The following is a 26,301-nucleotide window of genomic DNA, read 5'->3' as shown; positions in this document are numbered from 1 at the left end:
TTTTATTCTACCAGAATCCTAAATAACTCGACAATGCCATAAAGTAAGCTAAAACCCTAAGGAAACGTTTAAAAAGGTTGAACTTAAACAAGTCTGCAGACTTTAAAAAGTACTTCATTTTTTTTCATCACTTCTTCTCCAGGCAGTCAGTTAGGAAAAGTCATCGATCATCGATGTGATAAAAGTAGAGCTTAAAAAATGGCGTATAATAAATTTATATTATTTGATTGCATTGCATTTGCCCTGATACATCTTCCAAGAGTCCATTCTACCTTTTAGTCTACCTATTCATAGAGAGATTACTTATTCCAAGTCAAATCATATTTCTGTACAGCCTTATCTATTCAAACGCAGAGTATGACACATCAGTTTACCTAAAACAGATAAATGCCGACATCAAAATTGCTGTAAGCATGCGTATTATCAGATAACCTCATGGCTCTCCTGGAAACTTATCCATCCATCTCTATAACCTAAACTTTACAGTTTCTGCAAACAATTCGTCACTTGGCAAGTCATTTAGGCTCACGTGCCTCTGCGAACAGTACTGCGCGCGAGTGGAATACTAAGTGCAGGACGGAAAGAGAACCGTTATATTTTATTTCCCTAAGTCAATGCCTTTCGGCAGAATGGTCGTAAATATTTTCGCGATATTTATTCCGTTGTTTTGTTTGTTGTATGTTGGAATTTAGGATTCTTACAAGGATTTGAGGGAAGCCTTTGCACAGCAATAGGACACAGTGAGCTGGATAAAAAAATAGTATTGAGTTTTCAGAACTGATCATGTAGATTATTGAAATGTTAGTACTGAGATGCATCTCAAGTTCTGAAACATGACAACGAAGGCAAAGTAATAAAAAATGGCTAAAATATGCAGTTTTTTGTCGTAGAAAATTTAGTAGACACAAAGTCACTTCACGTCAACTCTTTACGAGAATCATTATTCCTTATTCTAACTGCTGTATTTTTGTAGAGTCCGCGGTTGTATCCAAGCACGTACTTATATTTACAAGTGCGTCTCACGAACAGTGAAAGTCAAGAGCATTTCTCCTCACAAAACAAGCAGTTTCTATAATATCCTATCAGTTCTCCATTTCTGTAATTTAATTTATAACAATTTAAATGTTATTCGTTAGTGGTATTATTTAACTCAGGATAATTGTTAGTTCACAGTAATTATTTATTCATATTACAGCCGAGTCGTATAGATAACCACGTCGAACCCACTATGCGCGACGTGTCTCGGCTTCGAACCCCGGGTAGGGCAAGCGTTTGTGTGGTGCACGAATGAATATTTGTGAAACCCAGATAGCGACAGAAGGATTAACTTCCTAGGATCTGTTTAAAAAAACGAAGCAAAATGTTAATAGTAAAGCTTAGCTCTATTCACATAGCTTGAATGACATTATTCCATTTTCTTCGTTCATGAATGTTTGTATGTGTACGCCCATTGATCTGTTTTACTTCTACTGTTTAGTAGATAACTGTAGAGTTAAACTAGGCTTAGCAATTAGCATGGATAAGTAACTCGAGTATTTAGGTTAGTAACTATTTGTTAAGACATACTGACATCCATTTCTGTTAAGAACAACAGTAGAAAGAATTAACGAATTTTATATTAATATAATTATCAAGATTCACTGTCGCTGTAAACCGTAATAAACCGGTTAAAAATATTTTACCAATAGAAAGCCTTATTATTTGTGAGTGTTATAGACGACACATTACACACACATACAATGAATACCACCCCACGCTGTGGGTAAGATTCAGCGAGCAATAAATAAAGTCCCGTTTAAAAACAAGCAATTCAATTTTGTAATCTTTATCACAAAATTTCACTTTTCCTTATCAATTAAAAGTTAGATTAGAAAGGAAATAAAAAACTTATATTGACTATTTATAACTGGCATCTTTAGTTACGCATTGTGTATTCTGCATACACTTCACAGACTCCTTCCCTCTTGAGTCGACTGAATAGGAAAAGAAAATTGTTACACAGATAACAATTGGCATTAAATATCGTTGCGTGGCAACAAGCGGAAGAGAACAGGCACTTACTATGCCTTTATAACATACAATTTTACAATGCCATAAAATTATTGTGATGGATGGATAGCTCCTTACGAGCGATTTGTTTTCTTTAGACATTATTGTAATGAAAGGTTTGTAACTGTACTGTAATAGAGAAACGTTTCCTGAACGTATTCACTTTATAGGATGATTCATTTGTCATCATCACGTTCCATTTATAGTCTCGAATCTCGCACTGAGGAATTTAATCGACGACCTCCGCGGTCGAGTGGCGTACGAACCGGTTTCAAGGTGTCGCTAGCTCAGAGGTCCCGGGTTCGATCCCCGGTCGCGTCAATGTAACAATTCACATTTCTACATTGTCTCGGGTCTGGGTGTTTGTGGTACCTTCGTTGTATCTGAATTCCATAACACAAGTGCGTCAGTAACTTACTTTGGGTTCAGGAAAATGTATGTGATGTTGTCCGCATTTTATTTATAATCCTTGTGTCGCGGGTTTTTTCCAAATCGTAAGCACACAGACTCGGAACAAGCATTTATGGACCACAGAAACGCTTATCCTATGCGGGGTTTAAAACACCGTGGCCACATAAAATTTCGTCTAAGCAAACCGATTCAAAAATGATATCTGTCGACTGTCCTTTCTTCATGATTCCTGACGCCTGAATCCTCAAGAGAATAATTTTAAAGCTCAACAAAAGGTAATGTCAACATCATGACTTTTCATTTGCTTTTTGATTATGAATCTTTTAACACTGGGGTCAAGGTCGCAAGATACTGCGACCCTTGAATACAATGCTTTTTGTGAGAACAAAAAAGGATGACGCACTTGTGATTGTAATTATTTAATTAAATGATCAATGGTGATATTGGGTTTTTCCTTGTACAAACACAAGTTGTAACGTTATTTTCTTTTATTTAGTTTATTTGGAGAGGCGGGAGACCCGTAATAAGTGGGTGATTCCTTCGGGGAAGGTGGGTAGTGTCAGACTCTTAAAACCTGATCCTGATAATTATGCCGTGTATCGTCTCCCGCATTTAGACGATGCGCAGCAATGCAGAGCAATTCATCACTCATCATTCTTGAAAATTCTTTGCTCATACAAATATCGGAACAAAACTAAAATTACGAATACAATCGTTGGATCCGTATTACATATTATTAATGTTATCTAATAGTGTGGTTTCTCATAACATCTTATAAAAGTAAAGTAAAAAAGTGTTTGAAATCATAAGTGAGTAAAAACTCTTTGAACGTCTTCGCAACTACTGCTTAAAATAGTTGAAAATCAAGCACAGTTTTTACCATAGCATTATATTCAGCGAATGTAACAATCATCGTAACACAAGTGGATCAATCCATACACACCATCCACATTACGAACTACATTCAATTCTCTACTGCATTTTCGTAGGATGGAAGGTCCAACCAGAACCAGTAACTATCTAGACCAAAAATTTCTTGTTTCTCCTATGAATATTAAATCCTGCGTTATAAGTTAGACTTATAATTTCAAGGGAAGGAAAATGTCCGTATAACGAGGTCATTTTTAAAAAGTATCAATTCTCTTTCTAAGTTATAATGATTTACTAGTTTTTTCTTTCCACTCACTTTATTAGTACATTAACTAACTTCCATGTTTAGGGTTGAGTACTCAAAAGGAAAGACGGAGCATTATTAGTAAAGCTCGGCTGTCTGTCCGTCTGTCACCAGGCTGCCTCTTGCACGGCTCAGTCTGACCCGTTATGTATAGATAATTGAAATTTTCACAAATTATACAGCTGTACATCTATTGCCACTATGACAAATAATAAAAATGAAAACTAAGTTTGAGCAACGCTTGTTAGACTTATAAATTCGTTTTTTAGGTAGTCTTTGTGCAGGAATCCTGAGAATCTAATTTTGTAGTTAATAACAGAGCTATTACAAGACCGTCATCATTATCAACGTTATGGTTAGTTACGTTCAGTTTCGATTTCTGTACAAACAGACTGTCTTAACAATGGATGGAACGAATGCTCTGATTATGTACAAGATTTATAAATTAGCCACAAGTAATCAAAGTTTCTAACGAGTGGCTAAATTAAAGAAACATTGTAAGTACTAAGAATATTTTTTCCGGTTTATTCCAATCTACAGTCTATCTATCTACATAGCTACGACACAAAGCAAAACTCAAACGTAAAAAAAACAAGAACAATTTCTAAAACATACATAACATAACTTTAAGTACTAATTAGGCAATAAACAATACACCATTAATCTTTATAATATCAATTTAATCTACAATACACATTCCCAAGTTTATAATGGTGGTGAAATTTCCATACAGATGACATAACGGCAATGAAATTATATAGGCTTTATGACGCTGTAAGAGAAAATATGATTTCGGTCAACTTTAGTGAGATGTCGATTATGATAAAAGCTCTCGAGCTAAGAAGGGGCAGTGAAGTATTTTTATGGTAACTTTCGTGAAGATGATTTATCTTTAAATGATGTAACAGTTTACTTACGAGTATTTATCAGGATTGTCTGAATAGTTTCGGACCAAACCTTTTTATGTCATTTTTTTTAAGCAAGCAGGTCTGAATGCACGTCTTAAATTAATATTATTATGGTTGTGGAAGCGAGACAGCACAATAAAAAAGTGTGGCATCTCTATTCCACGCAATAATATTACTTAAGGACGTGGCGATAGACCCCTGGACTCGAAGTTTTCTGACTGCCTGCTCTGAGAAGAAAAGGCGGAACTAACTCAATGGTATTTTCAGCGCCCATTTCAAGTCCAATCAATGTCGTAATTTCAATCAGACTAAACAAATGCAATGTTTTTCCTGGATTGGTCTTTGGAAGACAGAACTAGAGCCATTATTCCATATAAACTATCTCTTTGGTTGAAACCACGTCATGAGGTTCATTGGTTTCAAGAAAAAATGGCAAAGAATATTGGTAAGCTGTAGTTGCCCATTATAATGTTAACTTTGGTAAAACATAATCAAAGTTTATCTTATCAAACTTATATAACTTTTGTCTTAATCAGAACACGCTCGTCGACTAATTCTAATCAAAATATTTCTGAACTTACATCACCACATTGCATGTTAGATACGTATCTAGAATATAGGAAAAACATTATTATCTATCAAGAGGCGAAAGTGATCTGAAACACATAAATAAGTAGTTTATGAGGTACAATCAGCTCCAAAAATATACTATAACAAGAAGAGTGAGTGTATAAAAAGCTGGGCGCGTGGTTAAGAAGATTTTACTAGTCGATTAAATAGTTTAAGAGTTATCGTCAAATAGAAGTTTAAAACAAATATTAAGTAAAATAAACTCATCACGTTATAATATCTATAGATTGTTCTCCACTCCAGCCCATCCTTCATTTTCTTTAAACGCCAAAAATAAATTGTTTACCGTCTTCTGACACCTAGAGCAGTCTCTTAAATAGATTTTCCTATTTGGTTCATACAGATAAAAAGACCCAATTAAAGCAAGTTATAAGTATGCATCTACACATATAAGAATACATTATAATAATGAGATTCGTTACAATATTGTTTTTATTTTAGATCACTAAAATAAGAACAATATTCAACATGCAAAACTATGAAAGTTTACTGTGATATCGTAGCTTCTTTACGCATAATTTTTATATTACACAATATACGGCATTCACATGCAATCTCTCAACAACAACTGCAACTGATAGTTATAATCTGTCAACACGTGCTCGAGATTGTACGAGTACCTACGTTTTATGACTTCGCATAGCCAACTTTCCTTGTAAAGTAACACCCAAAGAACATTTTTTTTGTTCAGTCGGGGTAATCCTCATGGACACCCACTTCCTCGGAGGAGGAAATGGGTAGAATAGTGTCAGACTCTTACTGACTAAACCTGAACTGGCGTGCTACGTCATCCGCGTTTTTGTGTCGGTGTATGGCAATGCGTTGCAATCCTTCATACACAACACCCAAAGTCCTAATGTAATGTTTTGTTTCAGAGAGCGCACGGTCCGATGTTCGTCAGTGTTAATCGGCGCGCTGGGTATCTCACTGATAGCGCTCGCTGTGTACACCACGGTGCTGGTGCTCACCGAGTACCGCAGCGCCCGGCCCTGCCTCAGCGAGCAGTGCGTGGGGACCGGTAAGATGCTCAAGTCGCGTGAACACCATAAGATTCGCCTTATTTTGATAAAGATAGTTTTCAAAACAGTGAAAGGTCAAAAGGAATGTGAATGAAATGTCTATTTTGTACTTTCCTCTACTATATTGCTTTTTGTTGAATTATAGAATAAAGAAATCAAAATCCATTTATTCAAAATAGGCTACAAGGTAGCACTTATTGAACGTCAAAATATACAGACAGCTCCCCGTATCGCCCACCCTTCACCGCTTCCTAAGTGCTCTAGCTGTGAAGAAGAAACGGCGCAACAAAAATCCCCAACATAGCACGCTGTCGCTTTTTCCAAGTCAAAGCGAGACTTGTTTTTGACACACAGAATTCTTCGAGTAACTTTTAGTCTCAAAACGTACTGAATGGGAAGAAAGATCTATCTCCCTCAATGAAGCACCAACTGACCTATCACAAACATTGCGTCAATCCCGACACAGCTATTAACTCTTACGTAAACAACCTCAGTCCTATAAATATTGATCTCTAAAATTAATGCCGCGCGTGGTCACATTATACTAAACACAAATAAAACAACAACAAATTTTGTATAAACATCAGGTCAACATAAAAACAAAACATAAGCGAACAATTATCCCATACCAAGAGATTACCACATTTTACCATACATTTACCATAACATTTTCCGTAACCCACACGTGTCAGGACGATGCAATCAATATAACAATTATAGGATTAATTAAGAGTTGTGCAAATAGGGTAATGAGCTATTTAACATATCAACACCATGGAACTTCTATATAATTGTATTTAATGTTTATAAAAAATATTTCCGTTAAAATGACTTATGTGCATATCATTGCTATGGGCGCATCGTCAGGCGTCGTGGTCATGGTGAAGCTATTTCACTTCATTTGCATATTGTGATTAGATGCAAATGATCGATTCATCCTCATTAGCTAGTTATAGACGGTTCCAGTGTTGTACGTAATAATCATATATGTGTGCAGTAAATCTTCGCTTCTTTGTTACTTTTTGCATGAGAATTTCCTGTCAACTTCTTACACACTGTTCATCAGTATCTTAAATCTTATAACAATTCGGTGACATATTTAAAATTGAATCATAGTTTTAATCAATTTGAGATGGGACTTAACACGTTAATTCAGTTCCTCTGTTTTCTTATGTAGTAATAACGGTTATGGAATTTGCAAAAATACATTGACGGTTTTCACTTAGTGCTTATCACACAGCATCGTAGGTCTATCAACTAGGCATCGAATGCGTGACCTATTCGTAAATGGCTTGCAACGGCGCCAACAGGTTAATCACTCCTTTAATTAAATTCATGTTATTCAAACAAATCGATGTTTGTAGATTATAAATTAATTGACGTGTTTACTTTTCTGATGAGCAGAATGCAGGTGATGTTGCATCCTAGACTAGGCTTATTTATTACATCTCTCACAGTTCCTTATTATTATGCTGAACTACGCAAGTTGTAACTTGACAAGTTGTTTACACATAAACTCCTATACAGAGTGTATTTTGTAAACAACGAAGTATCTTCTAGAAAAGAGCATTTTCAGTACTTGCTTCTATTGAAAATGAGTGCCTATTGTCAATGCCTTTACCATAGCGTGGTGCAAGTCACCATACGTTTTAAACATCATCCTATATGCATGATTGGAGACAAAATTGATGTATTTACATCGATCGAGAACGATATTTAGCTCTCTAATTGCTCTATTATCATGAGTCGCAATACATTCTTCTTAGAAAACGCATTTAATGATTTAATCCCTTGCACTTGTTACATCACTTGTTTTAAATCCACGTGTATTAAGTAACTGCGCCATTTTGAAATTATCCTTTACACATTAACAGTGTGTCTTTAAAAGGGTTGAAGACTTGTGTCGTAGTATTTTTGTATGCTAAGTGAATAACTTAGCTTGCTATTAGGCACGTGGTCTAATATAACAGTTACTTATTAATTTATTATAATGCACACTTTATTGACATCTCAGATATATATGTACATGTAAAAGTTCTGTTGATCCTTAGATAGTGGTAAGCTGTTGTTTGTTCAAGTTCACAATGTTAACTTTTTTGTGCAATAATATTTACTTTAAGATTTTGTTTGTAGTGTTAATTATCTCGGATTCCGTTGATTTAAGGAAGAATAGTGATAGTGTCGAAGAAACAGGTAAATACAACTTTTACCTGTTTAATGAAACCAGTTTTGTAGCGTTTTAATAATTTTTAAGGTAAATAAAGGAAACTAAAGTGTGTTGTTTAAACAAGCTCAAGATTTAATGGGGAAACCATTTACGATGGTTACTAAGATAGATAACTAGCTGTTGCCCGCGACTTCGTTCCCGTGGGTGGAAAAAGATATAAGTTATGATATATACCCGTCCTGTTTTTTTCACATTTTCCATTGTATCTTCGCTCCTATTAGTCGCAGCGTGATGGTTTATAGCCTAAAGCCTTCCTCGATTAATGGTTTATTCAACACAAAAAGAATTTTTCAATTTGGACCAGTAGTTCCTGAGATTAGCGCGTTCAAACAAACAAACTTTTCAGCTTTATATATTAGTATAGATATATTAGTATAAATAATAAAAAAAGAAAAAAAATGACCAACATAATATGATGGGTACTTTTGGAAATAGATCGCTGTAGTTACTTAGATGTGCAAAACTCACCTCTGTCACGCGCCCTCATTATAATAATTATTCTAATTACCTATAATGAATTACCTGCTTCATCTGACTGCACTGATTGAATGTTAAACATCGACAAGTTACATAAACTCGTTGTTATTAAGATATCGCTGTTTCCTACACAGGTATGCGCGGTGAAAGCTGGAATCAGCTTCCTGTATTCACTTAGAAAATAAGTCTTAGAATATAGACTGATTAATTTATTCATTATAATTAACAGAGCATTCGAATTTGAACATTATAGTTACAGCTAGAATAGCTATTTTGGAATGGATGAGGTCGTTAACAGTGCATTTGATGTTGCATGTGTATAAATGATAACAGTTTAGATTTGATTTTGGTTCCTTCGAAAACAGTTGGGTGTTATATGTTACCTTACAGAATAAATGAATGGTCAACGGATGTCCAGATTTGCATTCCTTCGAGATAAATATTACCGCGGCAATAGGGGCATTACTCTTGATGGCATTTCGTCATAAAGTACCTAATCTGGCATCATTTCTGCGGAGTAAAGAACATTCGTTTGGTGATCTTGTTTTAATGTTTATCGACTTTACTCAACACATAATTATTAATGTCTAGCTAACTACAATAAATGATACTAGGTAAAAGTATCAAAAATGGGAACTGCTAAAGCAAAAAAAAAAAAGGTACCATATCTACATCAAAAGCAAGTTTTTTTAAGCATTCCTATTTGTCCTTAGCGTCAAGAATCCTGCAAGCTTTAAACAAAGACGTGGATCCATGCACGGACTTCTACGAGTTCGCGTGCGGCGGCTGGATCAAACAGAACCCGGTGCCGGACTGGGCGACCTCCTGGGACCAGCTGGCCAAGCTGCGGGAACAGCTGGTCAGCGACCTGCGGGAGCTGCTCGAGGTCAAGGACGATGAGGGTCTCCCGAACAGCGTAGTCAAGGCCAAGAGCTTGTACAGGACTTGTGTTAATACTGGTGAGTTTGAGATTTTAGTCTATTTTACATAAGCACCTAATCTATGCTTCTGGCAAATCTAAAAAATCAGAATATAAGATTTTTCAAACAAAATAATATTTACGTGGAATACTTGCAGGCCTTTCAATAATGGTTGTGATAAAAATATTATTTGCCATTCGAGATGATTGTTCAACACGAAAGTTCTAATACATTTTTGAGTCGTGCCCAAATAGTTGCGGTTCCCGGTAGTTTTTTTTCCTCCATCAAATTGAAAACTTTGCCTCAAAACCTTTCGATTTTCCAGACAAATTAGAAGATGACGGTATCAAACCGATCGAGAGAATTTTAATGAAGCTGGGGTTACCGCCCCGTCCGCCCACCATTGGCAGCGCGAACTTCTCGTGGGTGGACATCGCTGGGCTGGGGCGCCGGACCCTCGGTCTGAACGTGCTGCTCAGCGTGCAGGTGGCTGAGGATGTCCGAAACACCAGCAGGAATCGAGTAGTGGTGAGTAACTCCTGATGTAAATATTATAAGGCAAAGACTTCTATTAGGCCCAGAACAGAGAATCGTGGAAGGATTTGGGAGAGGCCTTTGACCAGCAATGGGACACGGTCAGCTAGATAAAAAAGAACACTTGAGAATACGGTGTGTTATTTAAGTCGCTATGTTCCTATGAATAAATATAATATTTTGCAGAATATTGACGAGAAGGCCTTGAATTATTGGAAAAGAAGTTACTCAAGTATTTAATGGATGTTCAAGGTTCTGACCGACACACAAAAATTCCTTTTTTTTAACAGTTTAATTGTATTTTATCTCTGTCATTTTGCAGATCGAGCAAGTATCCCCAGGGTTCAGCGAGCGCTACCTCCTGCAGCCGGAACAGTTCTCCCATGAGCTGGAGCAATACCACAAGTACATCAAGTCTATGATCACCATAGCAGACAATGAAACTGATGCGGAGAAATTCGCCGATGACATCGTTGATTTTAGCAAGAAGTTAGCCAAGGTGAGCATCTTCTGGCCAAAGCTCATTCACCTACCTACCCTCAACCCTGCATATTTCTAATGAAGTGAAGAAGTTTTCTCTTGATATACCTATACATATATACCTATTACCTAGGTATATATTGTAACCTTTGACACCATGGACATTGCTACCAAGTCTTAAAATAAAATTGTAAAAACGCGATGACGCACTACAACGGCAACGGTCTTACTTTGATAGCACTTACTATACATATACCTAGTCAGTTAGTGACGTATTGCTTTATCTCCAGATAATGACGCCTGTAGAAGTGCGCCGCAGCGGCACGCACCTGTTCCACGAGGTGAGCGTGCAGCAGCTGGTGCAGGGCTCCAGCGGCGGGCCCAGCCAGTGGAGCCAGGTTAGTTACACATCACTTCTTGGTTAGGTTAGCCAATGTTTTATGAAGATATGTACTTTTTTCCATCATTGTAAAAAAAATGTGCGAAAGTCTCAGCCAGTTCAGCCAGAGACGGTTTTTTTGCAAAAAAAAATACCTATGCGACGAACACCGTCACCGTCTTCAAATAGATTAATCCAATTAGCATTAATTCAATATTTTAAAGTCCCAAAGATTTTATTTCGGTGGTTTTATGAAATTGTAGTAAAGGATCCAGTGTCACGCATATTATGGTTTCCTTCCAGCACGACTGGGACCGCTACCTGAAGCTGGTGTTCTCCAACACCAGCGTGCAGCTGGAGCCGCACTCCGACCGCGTCATCGTGATGGACCTGCCCTACCTGCAGAAGTTGGCGGTGCTGCTTGCTGACACTAAACCTGTCATTATAGGTAAGAGACTTCTACCGGCAAAGCTATAAAATCAAATATAATATTATCGTATTTCTTGTCTAGATATTCTTGGTACACAGCAAGTGATTTATCTGAACAGTTGATTTTCGATTAAGCGTTGAGTAACATATTCTATTTGTCTTAAAGCTCATAATTATACTTGGAAAATAAATTATCTTTTTAACAGACTTGAGTTAGGAACTGATATGTGGTAAAACCAGAGCACAGTGTCTGTTGTAATCTTGTAGTTCAAAAATTAGGTGGTTAAGGTACTACTTAAATTAGTAGCCAAATTTGAATTCTTTGGAAATTATATTTTGAGTAAAGGCTAAATGACGTTGTCCCAGAGCGCTTCCTATGGTGGAGCGTGTTCTCGACGGTGGCCCCGATGACGCTGAGCGCGTTCCGCGAGCTGGGCTTCGAGTTCTCGCGCGCCGTGTTCGGCCTGCAGCAGCGCACGCCGCGCTGGAAGAGCTGCACGGCTAACGTTAACGCCAACTTCGGAGTCGCCTTGTCCTATCTCTATGTGAAGAGGCACTTCGACTTTGACTCAAGGCAGAAGGTAAGATTGCTTAGCATTTTTGGAGAAGCCTTAAGGGCGTAATGTACGAAATAAGTCCAAAACACTCTCCAGCTCCACTATCACCCTTTGGAAAACAAATTCCAATTTTTCTAGAGGCTCTATTTCTTTTTTAATAATGCCATAACTGATCCACGTCAACTTTTATAGATACCTAAAGGTCATACCTAAGTTAAACATCCATAACCCTCCACAGGCTATAGAAATGGTAGAGGACGTACGCGCAGCGTTCGCAACAGCAGTACAAGAGCTGGACTGGATGGACTCCACCACACGGCTGAAGACACTCAACAAGCTGCAAGCAATCCGCAACTTCGTGGGCTTCCCGGCCTGGCTGCTCACACACGAACAGCTCGATAAGCATTACAAACATGTAAGTATTCATGTATCATCTAACCATGACCTGCCTTTGTATATCGCTAAAAATATTAGGTCATGTTGAGAGACAAACTTATGTTTTAGTGCAACTTGGCAGAAACCTAGGTCAGGGGCGGTAACTAAAGCTAAAGACGAAATCTGTATAAAAATAATCGCCATCCCAATACTTCAAAGAAGGCGAAAAATGAATTGACTTAGAAGACCTTCCAGTTAACTGCACCCGGTTGAGTTCCTTACTATATTTTTTTTCAAGCTTTCGAACTCCTTGTCTAAAAATATAGGTAGTGAGGTTAAGGCCCAAGTTAAGTAGCAGATCAGAAAATACATAGCACGTGTCCTATCGCTTTGGTGCTAAATATCACATCGGTAAGTTGAGACGGGGTTTTAATATTCGTCATTTGTAAGATTTTGCCTCATTTCGCAGGCGGAGGTGATAGAAGGCAATCTGTTCGAGACATACCTGAAGCTGACGTTTGCGGCGGTGAAGAAGTCGCTGGAGTCCCTGAGAGACAAGCCCGACAGGAATCGCTGGGTGGCCACCGCCACAACAGTGAACGCCTTTTACTCCGCTACCCTGAATTCAGTCAGTAAGTAGACTAATGGAATGCAGTGAACAAAAACACCTAGAGATATTTTTCTGTACTCTTTTTTATAATAACGACTCCCGCGCGACGACGATGCTTTAAGATATATTAAGTCTTGTGTCGCAGGGGATTTAACAAACAAACAATCAAATCACATGCACAAAGACTCAGGACAAGCATTCGTGGATCACACAAACGGTTGTAAAATCAGGGGACACGTCGCGCACAGGAGCAGCTATCCTGCTAATATAATTTCCATAAAATATCCTTATTTATTATTATTTACCTTTCAGCATTCCCTGCGGGTATTCTACAGCCGCCATTCTACGGAAATGGAATCGAGTGAGTAAACATATCCAGTTATTAGATGTGACAAAAATGTTTTGATACAAAAACAGGAAATAATACACGTCCCGTTTCAGAGCAATCAACTACGGATCAATTGGTGCCATAATGGGACATGAAGTGACTCACGGATTTGACGATCAAGGTACTAGAAACTACATAATTCAGGAATCAGAAAGATAGGTCGAATATATGGAGTAGTGAACATAAATCTGAACTTGTCCGTCTTCGCAGGTCGTCGTTATGACGAGGAGGGCAACCTGAAGCAGTGGTGGTCGGCGGCCACTCTGGAACACTACCACAGCAAGGTGCAGTGCATCATCGACCAGTACAGCAAGTACCACATGCCGCAGCTGCCTAATTATACCGTAAGTAAATGTACCCTTTAAACAAGTAAACCGAGCTAATTCGTTCTTCGTTCTGAAACCCACTAAAATCAAGTGGTAGTGTTTTTGTTGATTCGAAATATTTCAACATGAAAGCTTCATCAAGGATAAACATTCCAATTTCCTAAGGATGGATTAAGACAGAAAGTGCCTGGTAAACGACGTCTGTGGTAGTCACGCCTCTTAGAAATGAAGATACGTGCAAGAAAGTGGCTATCCTATAGGTTACACATCTGACCGCTGCGTTGTTCCAGGTGCACGGGTTCAACACGCAGGGCGAGAACATCGCGGACAACGGCGGGCTGCGCGCGGCGCTGGCGGCCTACCGGCGCCTGGCCGCGCGCGCGCCCGCCGCCCGCCGCGCCGCGCTGCCCGGCCTGCCGCACTACAAGCCGGAACAACTCTTCTTCTTAGGGTTCGCACAGGTAATATAGTCACTGAGCACCTATTCCAGGATCGTGAAGACTATAACAGAACATCAAACACACAAATGGTATTGAACAGGAATTGGATTGCATATAATTTTAAGATGAACAAGTTTTATTGGACATACCATTAAATTCCATTTCCTCGGGGTTTGTCGTCACTTATAACGGGCAGTCACCGTATTTTTTTGTCTCTTGATGAAAATGTCGTGTTTCACTTGTGTTTTTTTTTCTCCTACTTCTAAAAAAATTAAACCAACAGATATGGTGCGGCAACTCAACAGTGGGGGCTCTCAAGTCAAAAATGGTGGAAGGTGTGCACAGTCCAAACAAGATCCGCGTGATCGGCACCCTGAGCAATTCGCAGGAGTTCGCGGACGCGTGGAGCTGCCCCGCGGGCTCGCCCATGAACCCCGAGCACAAGTGTGTGCTGTGGTGACACTGTGATGCTAGATGTAAGACTACCAAAGACTCTGTTAGGTTACCGAAAGTTACCGCCTTAGGGGTTACGTACAAGTTTTATACTGTAATGCACTACTCGTTACTTTGCGATGGAACTGTACTTATTATTTTAGTGACAAATTATGTGATATGTAGTGGCACGGCCGTACTTAACAAATATTCACGTAGGTATCGCAAAGTTTCTACTAAAACTCTCACCCATAAATCGGTTTTAATTATATGGAACTATCAGCAGAGAAGCAAGTTTTGGCCAATGCGTGCTGCCTAATGTCTGGTCGTGCCATAGGAAAACTGATAGTAGTAGTATTAGTGGTATAAATATGTTTGACAATAACAATATTTATTTGTGACAACATTTAATAAAATATCTCCAAATTAACTAATTTAATTACATATTTGACTATAATAAATATAGAAACAATGACGTAGGAAATATTGTAAAAAATCATTTAGCTATAAGTATTTGTATGATTTTAAAAATTGTAAAAACAGATACGAAACTTAAACTATATTTTAACTGTGCTGGTATTTTTAAGTACATTGTTAAAATTTATTTTAAGTTTCAAACTTGACATTTAATTTAGTTGTAGGAAAAAGTTATATTCCAAATGATATTAATAAATTCAATTTAAAATATTGAATTTTTATTTAATATCATTATATCGCAAAATAACTGTGGTGCATTTATATTATTCTTATAAAATGAAAAATAATTATTTATTATGAAAAATAAAACGACTCTAAACATTTGACTGTATTTTTATTTTATTTAGTAAATGCCTTAGAAATGTTGCCTTCTCTCACATATTCATCATTTTTAACTTCATATTTTAGTCATACATACAAAATGTACTGCTTAGAGTTTATACCTTCTGATAGATTGTATTACACACTACAACATGACAGGTATTTTTGATGAAAACACATCCATCAAAACAAAATATATAACTTGTCTTAGCATTAATATCACTTCTTCCTAACATATTGGAACTTATACTCAGGTGCTGCAGACTTTGAACCTTTTTTTACTCTCTTTGGTTTCAATTCTTTTGCATCCTGTAGATGTCGCTTTAATTCCATCTTCCTCTGTATCACCATTAACTCTTTCTCCCTTTCTATTCTCTTTGAGAGCTCATTGTACAACTTCTCTTTCTTCTTTTTCATTGATTCCAGTGTCTGTAAGAATTGTTTTATTATATAAACTTTAAATTTCATTTTAATAAAATTAGTCTTATAGTATATCTACTTGGATATGGTTACGGTAAACTATATAATGTACAAATATTAAAATAGATATTATTGAAAAACTATAGAATAGATTTATATTATACTTCATGCTAATACAGCATAGATTATATATTTGAAATACTAAGTGCCATTAATGTACAAGCTACTCAAAACTATGAATGCTTCATAAATTTAACATGAAAATAAATTTACAAACCTTTTCATCAATTTCTGGTAAGTTTAATTTGTCTAGATCTGATATCCTAGGTCTGTTAGTCTTCCTTCCCAGGAATGCTGGGTGCGTGTCCAGTCTCTTGGCTAGATCAAAGTCTTTCTCTTCTCCTTCGTCCACAAAGAATGTGTGTTTATTGGGTGTTGCATCTGCTATGTCGGTCATGTGGAGCTGTGCCTGGAAGATTCAGTAGCAATAAGTATTGTAGCGTGGATTGTATATTATAAATTTGTTTTTAATTCCAATTAATTATATCAGTCTACCAGTACTACTAAAAATTTAACTAATATGCTTTTTGGTGAGGTAACAAGTATATTATAAAGCATAAAATGATGTCAAACCCCAATATAATGTGTTTAAGTTAGGCTTAGATTATTATCCCTTTTTATTCTTTTTAAGTACCTAAACTATTGGAGGATAGGATAGGCATCATTTATTGAATGACGAAAATACTTTAGCCATTATGTTTTGGGGATTCAATAACCCATTTAAACACTTCACCACATTTGGTGTACTATGTAGGGTGCCTGACTCAATTCTACAGCTACATAGCTCCATACTAACTTGCATCCTGTTGATCCAGCGGCTCTCAATAGTCCTCTTCATCTTAATGTACTTTATGTCCTGCGTCTGCATCAGCTTCACCTGCTCTGGAGTATGCTCATCCTCTTTTTCTTTCTCATAATGTTCCTAACAATAATAAACAGTTTTGTTTAGATTAGAATTGCAGTAGTTAGGTTAGAAGTAATTAATATATGCATAATTCTAGTGAAACTGGATAGTTGGTTAATATCCACTTTTGGTTTATATCCATATATCCATTTTGTTTTCTCTTATGACAAAGCTAACCAGAAATCTGCAGGCAAATACAGAGGTTATGTTTACCTATTTATTTATTTTTTTATTTAAGTGTTATTGAGTCACTGAAGGCTCGATAATGCTAGGTAACAATTATGTACATGCAAAAAATACACCCTAGTTTATTCAGTTATGTTTTCTAGACTTATTTAGCTTGATTGGAAAGGTACTCAGTGGACTCACCCCCTTTTTCACTTTAGAATTGATCATATGGTAGTAAAACTCATCGGGATTCTTGTCAAGGGTCCGCTTCCTCAGCAGCTTCAACGTCTCACCCTTCTCATGGTAGTCATCAGCTCGCTTCTTGTAATCTTTCTTCTTCTCCAAAAGACCCAAGTGTTTTCTTGATTCGGGCTGGTGACGCTCTTTGTGAGTCTTCTGGTTGGCCTTAGCGGCCTTTTTCCAGGAAGACATTATTGGATTTTTGAGTTTATTTACACAATTTCAGAGTATTCACTTTTTTGTTCAACATAAGCCACTAACGACATCAACACGTGTATTTGACATTTGACTGCTGTCGTAATGGAAATGTCAGAATCATAAATGACAAAAATGTCCAAGTATTGCAATCGTATAATAATGTGTTACTAGTGTATAAAAATTCTGACTATTTTGTTACTTGCTTTCAAAAGCATTATAAAAATAGGTCGGGCTCAGTAAAAGTATAATCAGTGATCAAATGAATCGTTTATTTAATAAAATTGTTTGCAATCAGGAACATTCCAATTCCAAAATATAGGCTAACGTCCAGGGACTCGACTTATTGGTGCAGTAGCGACATCAATTTCCGATGATTTCCGGATGGTAATTGGTAGCTTTACCAAGATAAGATACATGAACTCTAATGCGCTGAACAAGCCGACGCCCAAGAACATGTTGAAAACTCCACCTAAAGAAGCTGCAGACAAAATTATACTTTGGCATATAATGAGTTTCACTAAAACCATTTTTGTTTTATATATCGGACAATAAAAAGTACTTACACAGTAAGGTAAGCCAAGTCTCAGTTGGATTTAAGACAAATACTCTGGAATGACCCAAATTTACTCTTAGATTTAGAACTATTGATGATGTACCATTAACTCCAGCACTGAAACAAAGATGATTGTGTAATCATATTCATTTGTTTTGATAGTAAATAATAGGAATTATAGATTTGTTCAATACTTACTACAAAGGATCGATAGCTTGTTTAAGATTGTTCATAGGATTAGATTCCAAGACCATGTAAGTGGATATTTTATTGCAAGGAGGCAAACAGTGGCATGACCCGTTATCTGAAATGAAGAATTATCGTTATCTTAAATCTTTTGCCATAGGTAATAGGAGTGAAACTTTGGAATAAATAGGTATGTCCCATTACCAAGGCTTTTTGTCCTGTTGACTTTCAAGCAACTGAGACGCGTAACTGGACATATCGGCAGGTGTCTGTTATAGGGTTTCTTATTAAGGAGAGGATCCCTGCATCCACACGACTTTTCAGCGCACCTGAGCTGAAAATTATTTTAGTTGTTTACTGTTTAAAATGAAAATAAGTAAAGTTTATATTTCGGAAAACGATTAATTAAGCACTTAGGAATTTGAACCTTGTGACGCTCGTAGTTTTACGATCAATTCAATAGGGATGATGACTGGGTATAAAAAGAAAAAATCTCATTAGTCCCTCAGTTATATAATTGAAAAGTATGAGACACGTATTTTTTCCTTTTTTAGAAAAACTAGAATTGACAAAGATTAACTGCTTTAAAGTTTAGGAGAGGGGGCTTGTGACGTAACGATAGAGTAAAATTTATACTCAACCGTGACGTCACACGTAAGTTTCATTCACTGTAATTTGGTAAATTTATGTTTGCGGGACAAATTAAAAAATACGTATCCATTATTATACAAAAATCTACAAGACGGACACTACAAAAAAAAATTGACATCATTACTATTGCACGAAAGAACAAGACTTGAATTTTCTACGCGAGATCAAGTTGTCGCTATGAGAGATCATTAGCGTGAGTGTTGCAACTTATACTAATCGGCTATCCGTGTAGTCAACGTGTGCACGCATTTTTTTCAACCGACTTCAGAAACAGGGAAGTCAATTTGTGCTTTTTTTTTGTTTATTACCTTGAAGACTTTAGACTGAATGATCCGATTTTTTTGATTGAAAGAATCAACAAAATCAGATCATACAGTCTTTCATTTAACGTGTACCTAACAGCTATCATTTGGTAACATTATAATTTTCATCAAGTTTGGCTCAGTAGTTTATATTTGAAGCCAATTGTATTCTTTCTCCTTAAAAAATATAATATAGCTAAAAAAAATATAGTAAAGATGGAAATAAAGTTAAGATTACTTCACATACCATACAATATGACCGAATATAGGATTTATCAGAAATACAGGTGTCCTGAATCGGGTTTTCTGAGTTTGAACTTTGTGGTATCGCTATAAACCGGAGCTGTGCTAAGTAGTAGAAGCTGGGGATCAACTTCAGCTGGTTTGCGAACTCTTCCCCTTCATATCTTGTTATGAACTGTATAGAAACAAAGTAAAGGAGATTTATTTGGTCCACCTCTAATATCTTCTTCTTCCGCTTTGGCTTATACTTGGTTCGTTGGTGCGGTATACCGCAGTATAAACCAAGTGAAAATCATTTTCTGCGCCTTCTTCTTTTTGAATCTCAAAATAGAAGAAGAAGCAGACTTCACCTAACATAATAACGAATAAGTAGGTAAAATTACCTGACACGAATAAAGTCTGGATCCATGCGAGCACTGCAGCACTAGATCCATCGTTTGTGTCGAAAATGTTCTGGCTAGCATTGTTGTTGACACATTAGCCAATCTGGAAATATTATGGTCCATAAAGAAAGCTATCTCTACGACACAAGTTTATTATATCATGTAGATCCTGGGCTTTCTATAGCCATGAGAGGTTTGAACTGCAGCAACGGATAAAACAGATAATCCTTCCATGTACCTACTACTTACTTATACGGCCGCATGACGCAACAGACTCCCCAGGAGGTAAGCATCTTTTCGAATAACTGCCCGCAAGGCACCTTAATCTTTCGATACCTACACTTCTTAGTATACTCGTTACAGTTCAGGGAATAGTCCATCAAGACTTGAGGTATTGTCATATTATTTGACTTAAGGATCTTGTCCAGGAGCAGCACTTGGTCTTCATCCGTCGATTTTCCAGTTAGAAGTCGCTTCAGAGTCATTGGGAGCCTCTCGGTTTCGGATGTATTTGAAGATCTATCAAAAAGACAAGATCCCGATTTAAATAGTTTCGTGAACATAATAAAGTGGGTTCGTTGATACGATCTCACAGTTTGTCCAGCATGATGTCGGCGACGCTGTCGATGGGCGGGCACACGGCGATGGTGGGCATCTGGTTGCGGAGGTACTCGTCGGAGCGCTCGTCGTCGCACAGCGCCAGCAGCGCCGGCACCTCCAGGAAGCGCGCCCACAGCACGGCGCACAGCACGCCCGCGCAACACGCGCTCGCGCAACAACATACTAGCCAGCCTATGCTGGAACCGATTATGCGGTTTTAAATGGTAAACTTGTGATCCTCAAAAAATATTAACAAAACTTCAGCCAAGCGTAGAGAGAGAGGCCCACACCCAGCAAGTCAGAAAAATACTTAGCTACAACTTGCAAAACAAGCGTTTTGGATAGCTATAGGTACTTTTATGAACCTAAGATATAAAGCAAAGGCTACATTTTTTTATTAAATAGATGTAGGTAAATATCTAAAACTTCGCTTAACTTACCGATCGCTGTTGTGAATAGACAACAAGTATTTAAAACCATGCAGTGTCGTATTCTTGAAATAATTCCGTATCTCTTGACCTATAGTCGGTTTCGTCATGACTCACGTCCTTTAAAACCAAGCCCGAAACAGAACTTGGTGACCTATACTACCACACTAGCCTGCCAATCTTGATCCTACGTTCATGCCACATTGTCACTCAATAAATAACACTAACCGCTAATATTGACACAAGACTGGCCAGCTAGATAGCATATACAAACACTTTTAGCTGCAATCGTACTGACACCAGTTGGACACCCAGTTAACGTGACATTTCACCTGTCCTTGTTCCGACGGATTAATTATACCCATTGTCGGACAGACAGACATATTTACTAACGATTAAGGGTGAAGTAATTATGGGTTCTGAAATCTTGAAAAGCCATTTTTACCAATAAGGCTTCATTAAGCGCTAGTATTTAATATTTAAACTTCAATAGGGTACGACAATTAATTCGGTTTATTAAATCAAATTTTCTGTCTCATCTTTTTGTCACAAAAAGTAATAATACTTTGAAATCTTTTGGAGTAAGGACCATAATAAACCTTGAAGGCATTTTAAAAATCCAGGCAGGCATGTTAAGAATGTTCTCTTCTTGTTAACATGTATCGGGATATTCCTTCAGAATGTTAGCCGAAGATCGCACGTGTGACCTTTGTCCTTGAGCAGAAACCAAGGTCTCGCCCATGAGTGAATTATGAATTCCATGCGACCGAGTTGATAACAATCACGACAAGTCCACAAATGTCAATGTAGTTCAATTATCAACAAGGTTGAGTTGGAAAACCCATTATTTCCCGCCAGTTACAATGTTCTCAGACCTATTAGATATTGTCTGTTTAGTTGTTTACATCTCTTTGTGAATGTCAAATGTACGTTTAATTATCTGTATCATTACGAAAGCTCTTGAAGAGGCATCTAGTAGCCGTAAATATAAAAATTATCAAATAAATTCTTACTCGGTTTAAAGCACAAATTAAGAAAATGCAATTGTCCATTTAGTAATAGATGAAGCAGAGGCAGAAAACAAATGACTGAATCCATACATTAAAACGTGTATTTGATAAATTTGCAACAACAGATCATTTATATAGACAGTTACAATGTCGATTAATCTCATTAAATTATCTGCATACATTACCTCTCTAAAGAGTACCAACATCTAGGATAAGAAACATCGTTCCCTGATTACCAAAATACATAAATATTATTACGATATTATATACCTGTATTATTTTACAATTTATTTAAACTAGTCTATAATATAGTGACGTGCAAATTCGATAAGATTAGTCGATTTTGCATAACACTAATGCACTATTAAAATCACAATAAGTTTGCGCTACTTAATTCTACACATTCATAATTATGAAATACACATTTATATAATAATTACACAGTCCGTTAAAAATAAAGTGAAGCAAACTCGAAAAAAAATAAAAATGTCATTGGACTACATCAGTTACAATAGAGTCCTTTTATTGTCCCTAATAACAAATGATGCTACTACTTTTAAGTTTGCTTCAACTAGAAAGTCCACATACTTTAAAATTAATTGCACTTTATATAAGATTATAGACATCAATGGTACAATTAGGTGATCTAAAAATACATTTTACAATCAATTGATTACATCAATTACATTATTAATAGAGACCTCTACATAGTGAGGAGACATAAAATGTATTACGATTTATGATAGTTGTAGTCAATACCTACTACTGCTAATGGTAAATATGAAAGTGCTTCTAAGTATTATGCTAAGTTCTAAGTTGAGATGTATAATTGTTAAACGTTTTAATTGATTTCATCTAATATGTCAGTATCATAAAGTTCATCAGGAGGCAAAGCATTAAGTTAAGCCGCGCTATAATTTGCAAATGTAAGTCAGCACTTAGTGCAGTCAGTAATATGATAAAAGTGGGAGATTTGAGAAGTCGCGAATGAGATGAGTAGACACGGTCGCTTAACGGAACCGAATGTTGATGTGTCCATTGGCACTGTGCAGCAGCCGGCGGTAGGTGAGCGAGAAGGTGAGCAGCAGGCGCGGGCGGAGCGGCGGGCGCGGCGCGGTCGCGGCTCAGGAGGCGGGCGGCGCGCGGCGGGCCGGGCACACGTCCAGCAGGCAGAAGCTGGCGCGGCACACGGGGCACGTGGCGCGCCCCGCCAGCCAGCCCGCCGCCGGGCCCGCCGCGCGCGACGCCCACCAGCGCCCCATGCACGCGCAGCACCACAGCACGCTGACCACAACCACATGTTACGGACTACAACGCTACCAGCACTAGGCGAAATGCGCCTATCATTTTCATCTACACACATACTTATTGAAGTTTGGTGTCCTGATAAATTACTCACCTAGACTACCTGCTAATTTTACTCCATCAGTTCAACATCGTTCAAATAAAATTAATAAATATAGAGTCCAATACGTCAAACTTTGATTTCTATTTAATTAACACAGGAACTGACAAACACAATTAACTAACCCTTATGGTTTTACTAGCTGTTGCCCGCGACTTCGTCTGCGTGATTTTCAAGATGTGAAAAACTATGAAGCTTAATAATAACGATCATCGCAAAAATGTAATGCAATATTGAAAATGAAACACTTTTTTTACATTTTAAGCTTGCTTTTTTATTTCTAAATTATAATGAATCTTGAGCGGCCCAAACACTATCAAATTTCATCGTTTACGATACTATCCTGGTGTCAAATATTTCACAGCTGTTTTAATGACTTTTTCTTATTTAATCCCAAAAAGAGGGGCTAATAACTTTGACATATCTGCCTGCCTGTCTGTCTGTGACATCATAGCTGCCGAACGAATTGTACAATTTTTATTTAAACGTGAATTTTGTGCGAGTGTTCGTTAAGACATGTTTGACTAATCGAGTGGTTTAAAAATGGGGGGGGGATGCAAGTATGAAAAAATAACAGAAGGTATAACTCAGTCTTAGCACTTCTGCTAAAAATGTTTTACTGTCGAGGGTTTCCATTTTCTAATTGGGTGGTTTATGATTTTCGAGCGCGGCTGTTTTTTGGTCGGCCTACATCTGAAATTGTTAGACGGATTATGATAGTGATTATGAGGTATCTTAAAATGATTATTGTGCTGTAACCAAAGAGGTAAACCAGAACCATATTACTGAGGGCCCCGGTGTCCGTTCGTCTGTCTGTCACCTGGCTGTTTCTCAGGAACAGTGATAGCCAGACAGTTGTTATTTTCACACACGATGTTTTCTGACGATATAAATAAGATGTCAAATTATTTTTGTGGACGGAGCTGGTGAAGTGAGAGTCGGGCTCGGTAACTGTGGATGTTACATAGTGTCATAAGATATAAGATTTTTCAAAATTGCGCCCAGATAAACGGTTTCCAGAAACACGTTATTTTTGATTGTCCTCTTAATATAAAAACTGATCTTCCTCACAAACATTTGGAATAATTCCAAAATAAAAAAGTTGGTAAACGTGTTATCTTGGCCCCCTGGTGTTTTGATCATGATTTGTCTTTAAATTTCTGATAAATAAATAGCGTGAAAAAAAATATATCAGACACCCTTTTTTTTAAATTGACAATGACAAAAATCTAAAGTATAGGATATGTGTAATTTGTGATGTTACGACAAAGAAAAATATGAACATAAAAGTGACTTCATGCGCATGAGTTCTATTTACTGTACCAATTTACAAAGAAAAATTACGTATTTTATTCGTTAACCTACCTGACGATCATTGAAGTAAAATACCGTCTTCCCTACTGCATAAATGGATCTTTAATAAAGACTACATGAGGTTGGTTATGAGGTTATGCTGTCGATACCGACAGCCAAAATGAATTTTCAGACTTTGTGTGACGAATGTAAGTGCTGATAGCTACACGCTATTATCAGCCTTATTGGGCAAATTTCCAAAAATATGTTCTTAATCCTCGTCGGCTTAGCTTTGGGATCTCAGAAATTCATTCAGTCTTGTTCCTTCCCCTGTTTTTAAAAGGGTACGAAAGAAGAAAATTTTAAATAAGTAGAGATTACAATAAATTGTTACAGGAATTTTTGGAAGGGCCACGTGTACGGTCTCTGTAATGGCGGATGTAGATCAATCAAATCGTTAAAATATTGAAAAATCCCAGGTATCAGTAGACATTGTTCTATCAATAGATAAGTAATGTCAAAAACCGTCTAGCGTACGCTCTTATTAATTGATAGCTTTGGTCTTATAGATCTTTCACATTGCATACCTATTATGAAGTTTTTATGCAAGTTTTCTGGGCTTTTCTATCCGAAATACTTTTGGCCTATGTAATGTTGCAAATTTAAGAAAACATTATTTCATTGTTTGAAAGGCTTTTTTTTTTGTTTGAAAGTTTATATTTTTGTTGCTAGTTGTTACAGATGAACCAAGGTAATATAATTAACTGTGTCGTTCAGTAATTTATTGTTATGCATAATTATAGATGAGATCAATGTGAACTACATGCAACTTTGGGTTGAGTTCACTACGAATTCTTTTATCTTGAAGTAGCATCGCCAACATTACCGAGCTAAAAACATAGGTATCCTACACCTATCGTAAATAAACACAAAATCATATTACGGCATTCCACATTTGAACTTGTGTAATTTTAGTACACCAATAAAAATAATTTAAGTTCCTTTGTTTAAAGAATGTACCGATTACGAAGTAACATTTGCATCAAAATAATAATAATAAAAGTATTAATAGTTTATGTTTCTTTTATTTTAATTATTGTCGCGCTAGGTCTACATTAGACTTGAAAGAGGATAAAATGACTGATTTTGTGAAAATGATTTACTTTCGAAAAAATATATTATTGCTCTGCCAAAAGTCTTAAGATAAATAGCGTGATGTTTTTTGAGTAAATTGTTGACCGTGCTGCCTACTACTCAATGGGGTGAAAATACACTTCATAATTGTATTACACGATGTTACGGGTGAGTCCAAAAATTTAAAACTTTACTGCTCATGCCCCCTGCATAGTAGCGTTATGATTTTTGTATATTTGTTGTATCATGTGTACGATAAGGTTCATGCAAAATTTGAACGAAATATATTCAGTAGTTTATGAGATAATTTGATATTTGTGTATAGATATAAAAGGCTCCTGCTCACCCCCTGTAACGAAAAGCGAGATAATAAGTAAAAAGTATGTTGACCGGACCTCTTGTTGATATTCTCTGAAATATGAATCAAATCTATCCAGTACTTTCCGAGATCTTTCCGACATACATACAGACAAACAGACAAACAGACAAACAGACAAAAATTCTAAAAATCATATTTTCGGCATCGGAATCGTTCGTACCACCCTCCAATTATTCTTTTT

General features: G+C 37.0%; 3 protein-coding genes across 3 annotated transcripts in view; 1 reads left to right on the top strand and 2 right to left on the bottom strand.

Moving 5' to 3' along the window:
- Nucleotides 1-15,197, top strand: part of LOC113506164 (neprilysin-4-like) — a 31,110-nt gene extending 15,913 nt beyond the window's left edge. Inside the window, exons 2-15 of the mRNA XM_026889013.1 lie at nucleotides 6,048-6,190; nucleotides 9,609-9,854; nucleotides 10,141-10,343; nucleotides 10,672-10,848; nucleotides 11,120-11,227; nucleotides 11,512-11,656; nucleotides 12,004-12,218; nucleotides 12,433-12,609; nucleotides 13,039-13,201; nucleotides 13,492-13,540; nucleotides 13,621-13,688; nucleotides 13,778-13,911; nucleotides 14,184-14,354; nucleotides 14,617-15,197. Coding sequence (XP_026744814.1) covers nucleotides 6,048-6,190; nucleotides 9,609-9,854; nucleotides 10,141-10,343; nucleotides 10,672-10,848; nucleotides 11,120-11,227; nucleotides 11,512-11,656; nucleotides 12,004-12,218; nucleotides 12,433-12,609; nucleotides 13,039-13,201; nucleotides 13,492-13,540; nucleotides 13,621-13,688; nucleotides 13,778-13,911; nucleotides 14,184-14,354; nucleotides 14,617-14,793 — 2,176 coding nt within the window. The 3' untranslated portion in view covers nucleotides 14,794-15,197. The remainder of the gene's footprint in view (nucleotides 1-6,047; nucleotides 6,191-9,608; nucleotides 9,855-10,140; nucleotides 10,344-10,671; nucleotides 10,849-11,119; nucleotides 11,228-11,511; nucleotides 11,657-12,003; nucleotides 12,219-12,432; nucleotides 12,610-13,038; nucleotides 13,202-13,491; nucleotides 13,541-13,620; nucleotides 13,689-13,777; nucleotides 13,912-14,183; nucleotides 14,355-14,616) is intronic.
- Nucleotides 15,198-15,559: 362 nt separating this feature from the next.
- LOC113506167 (probable U3 small nucleolar RNA-associated protein 11) lies at nucleotides 15,560-17,547 on the bottom strand. Its single transcript, XM_026889016.1, has 4 exons — nucleotides 17,317-17,547; nucleotides 16,840-16,965; nucleotides 16,261-16,452; nucleotides 15,560-15,992 (listed from the first exon to the last, which is right to left on the bottom strand). Exons 1-4 carry the CDS (start codon nucleotides 17,545-17,547, stop codon nucleotides 15,783-15,785), a joined length of 759 nt encoding a protein of 252 aa, XP_026744817.1. The 3' UTR covers nucleotides 15,560-15,782.
- Nucleotides 17,548-17,801: 254 nt separating this feature from the next.
- On the bottom strand, nucleotides 17,802-23,509 carry LOC113506166 (sodium channel protein Nach-like). The gene is made up of 9 exons (XM_026889015.1): nucleotides 20,912-23,509; nucleotides 20,465-20,668; nucleotides 20,121-20,390; nucleotides 19,872-19,974; nucleotides 19,493-19,663; nucleotides 18,497-18,626; nucleotides 18,305-18,410; nucleotides 18,117-18,223; nucleotides 17,802-18,031 (listed from the first exon to the last, which is right to left on the bottom strand). The coding sequence occupies exons 1-9, from the start codon at nucleotides 21,007-21,009 to the stop codon at nucleotides 17,874-17,876; spliced, it is 1,347 nt and encodes a 448-aa protein (XP_026744816.1). The 5' UTR covers nucleotides 21,010-23,509; the 3' UTR covers nucleotides 17,802-17,873.
- Between the last annotated feature and the right edge of the window lie 2,792 nt (nucleotides 23,510-26,301).

Source organism: Trichoplusia ni (genome assembly GCF_003590095.1).
Source record: "Trichoplusia ni isolate ovarian cell line Hi5 chromosome 2 unlocalized genomic scaffold, tn1 tig00002049_group1, whole genome shotgun sequence".
Classification (NCBI taxonomy): Eukaryota; Metazoa; Arthropoda; class Insecta; order Lepidoptera; family Noctuidae; genus Trichoplusia; species Trichoplusia ni.
Note: the sequence above shows the minus strand (reverse complement) of the source record. Positions and strands in the feature narration are given on the sequence as shown.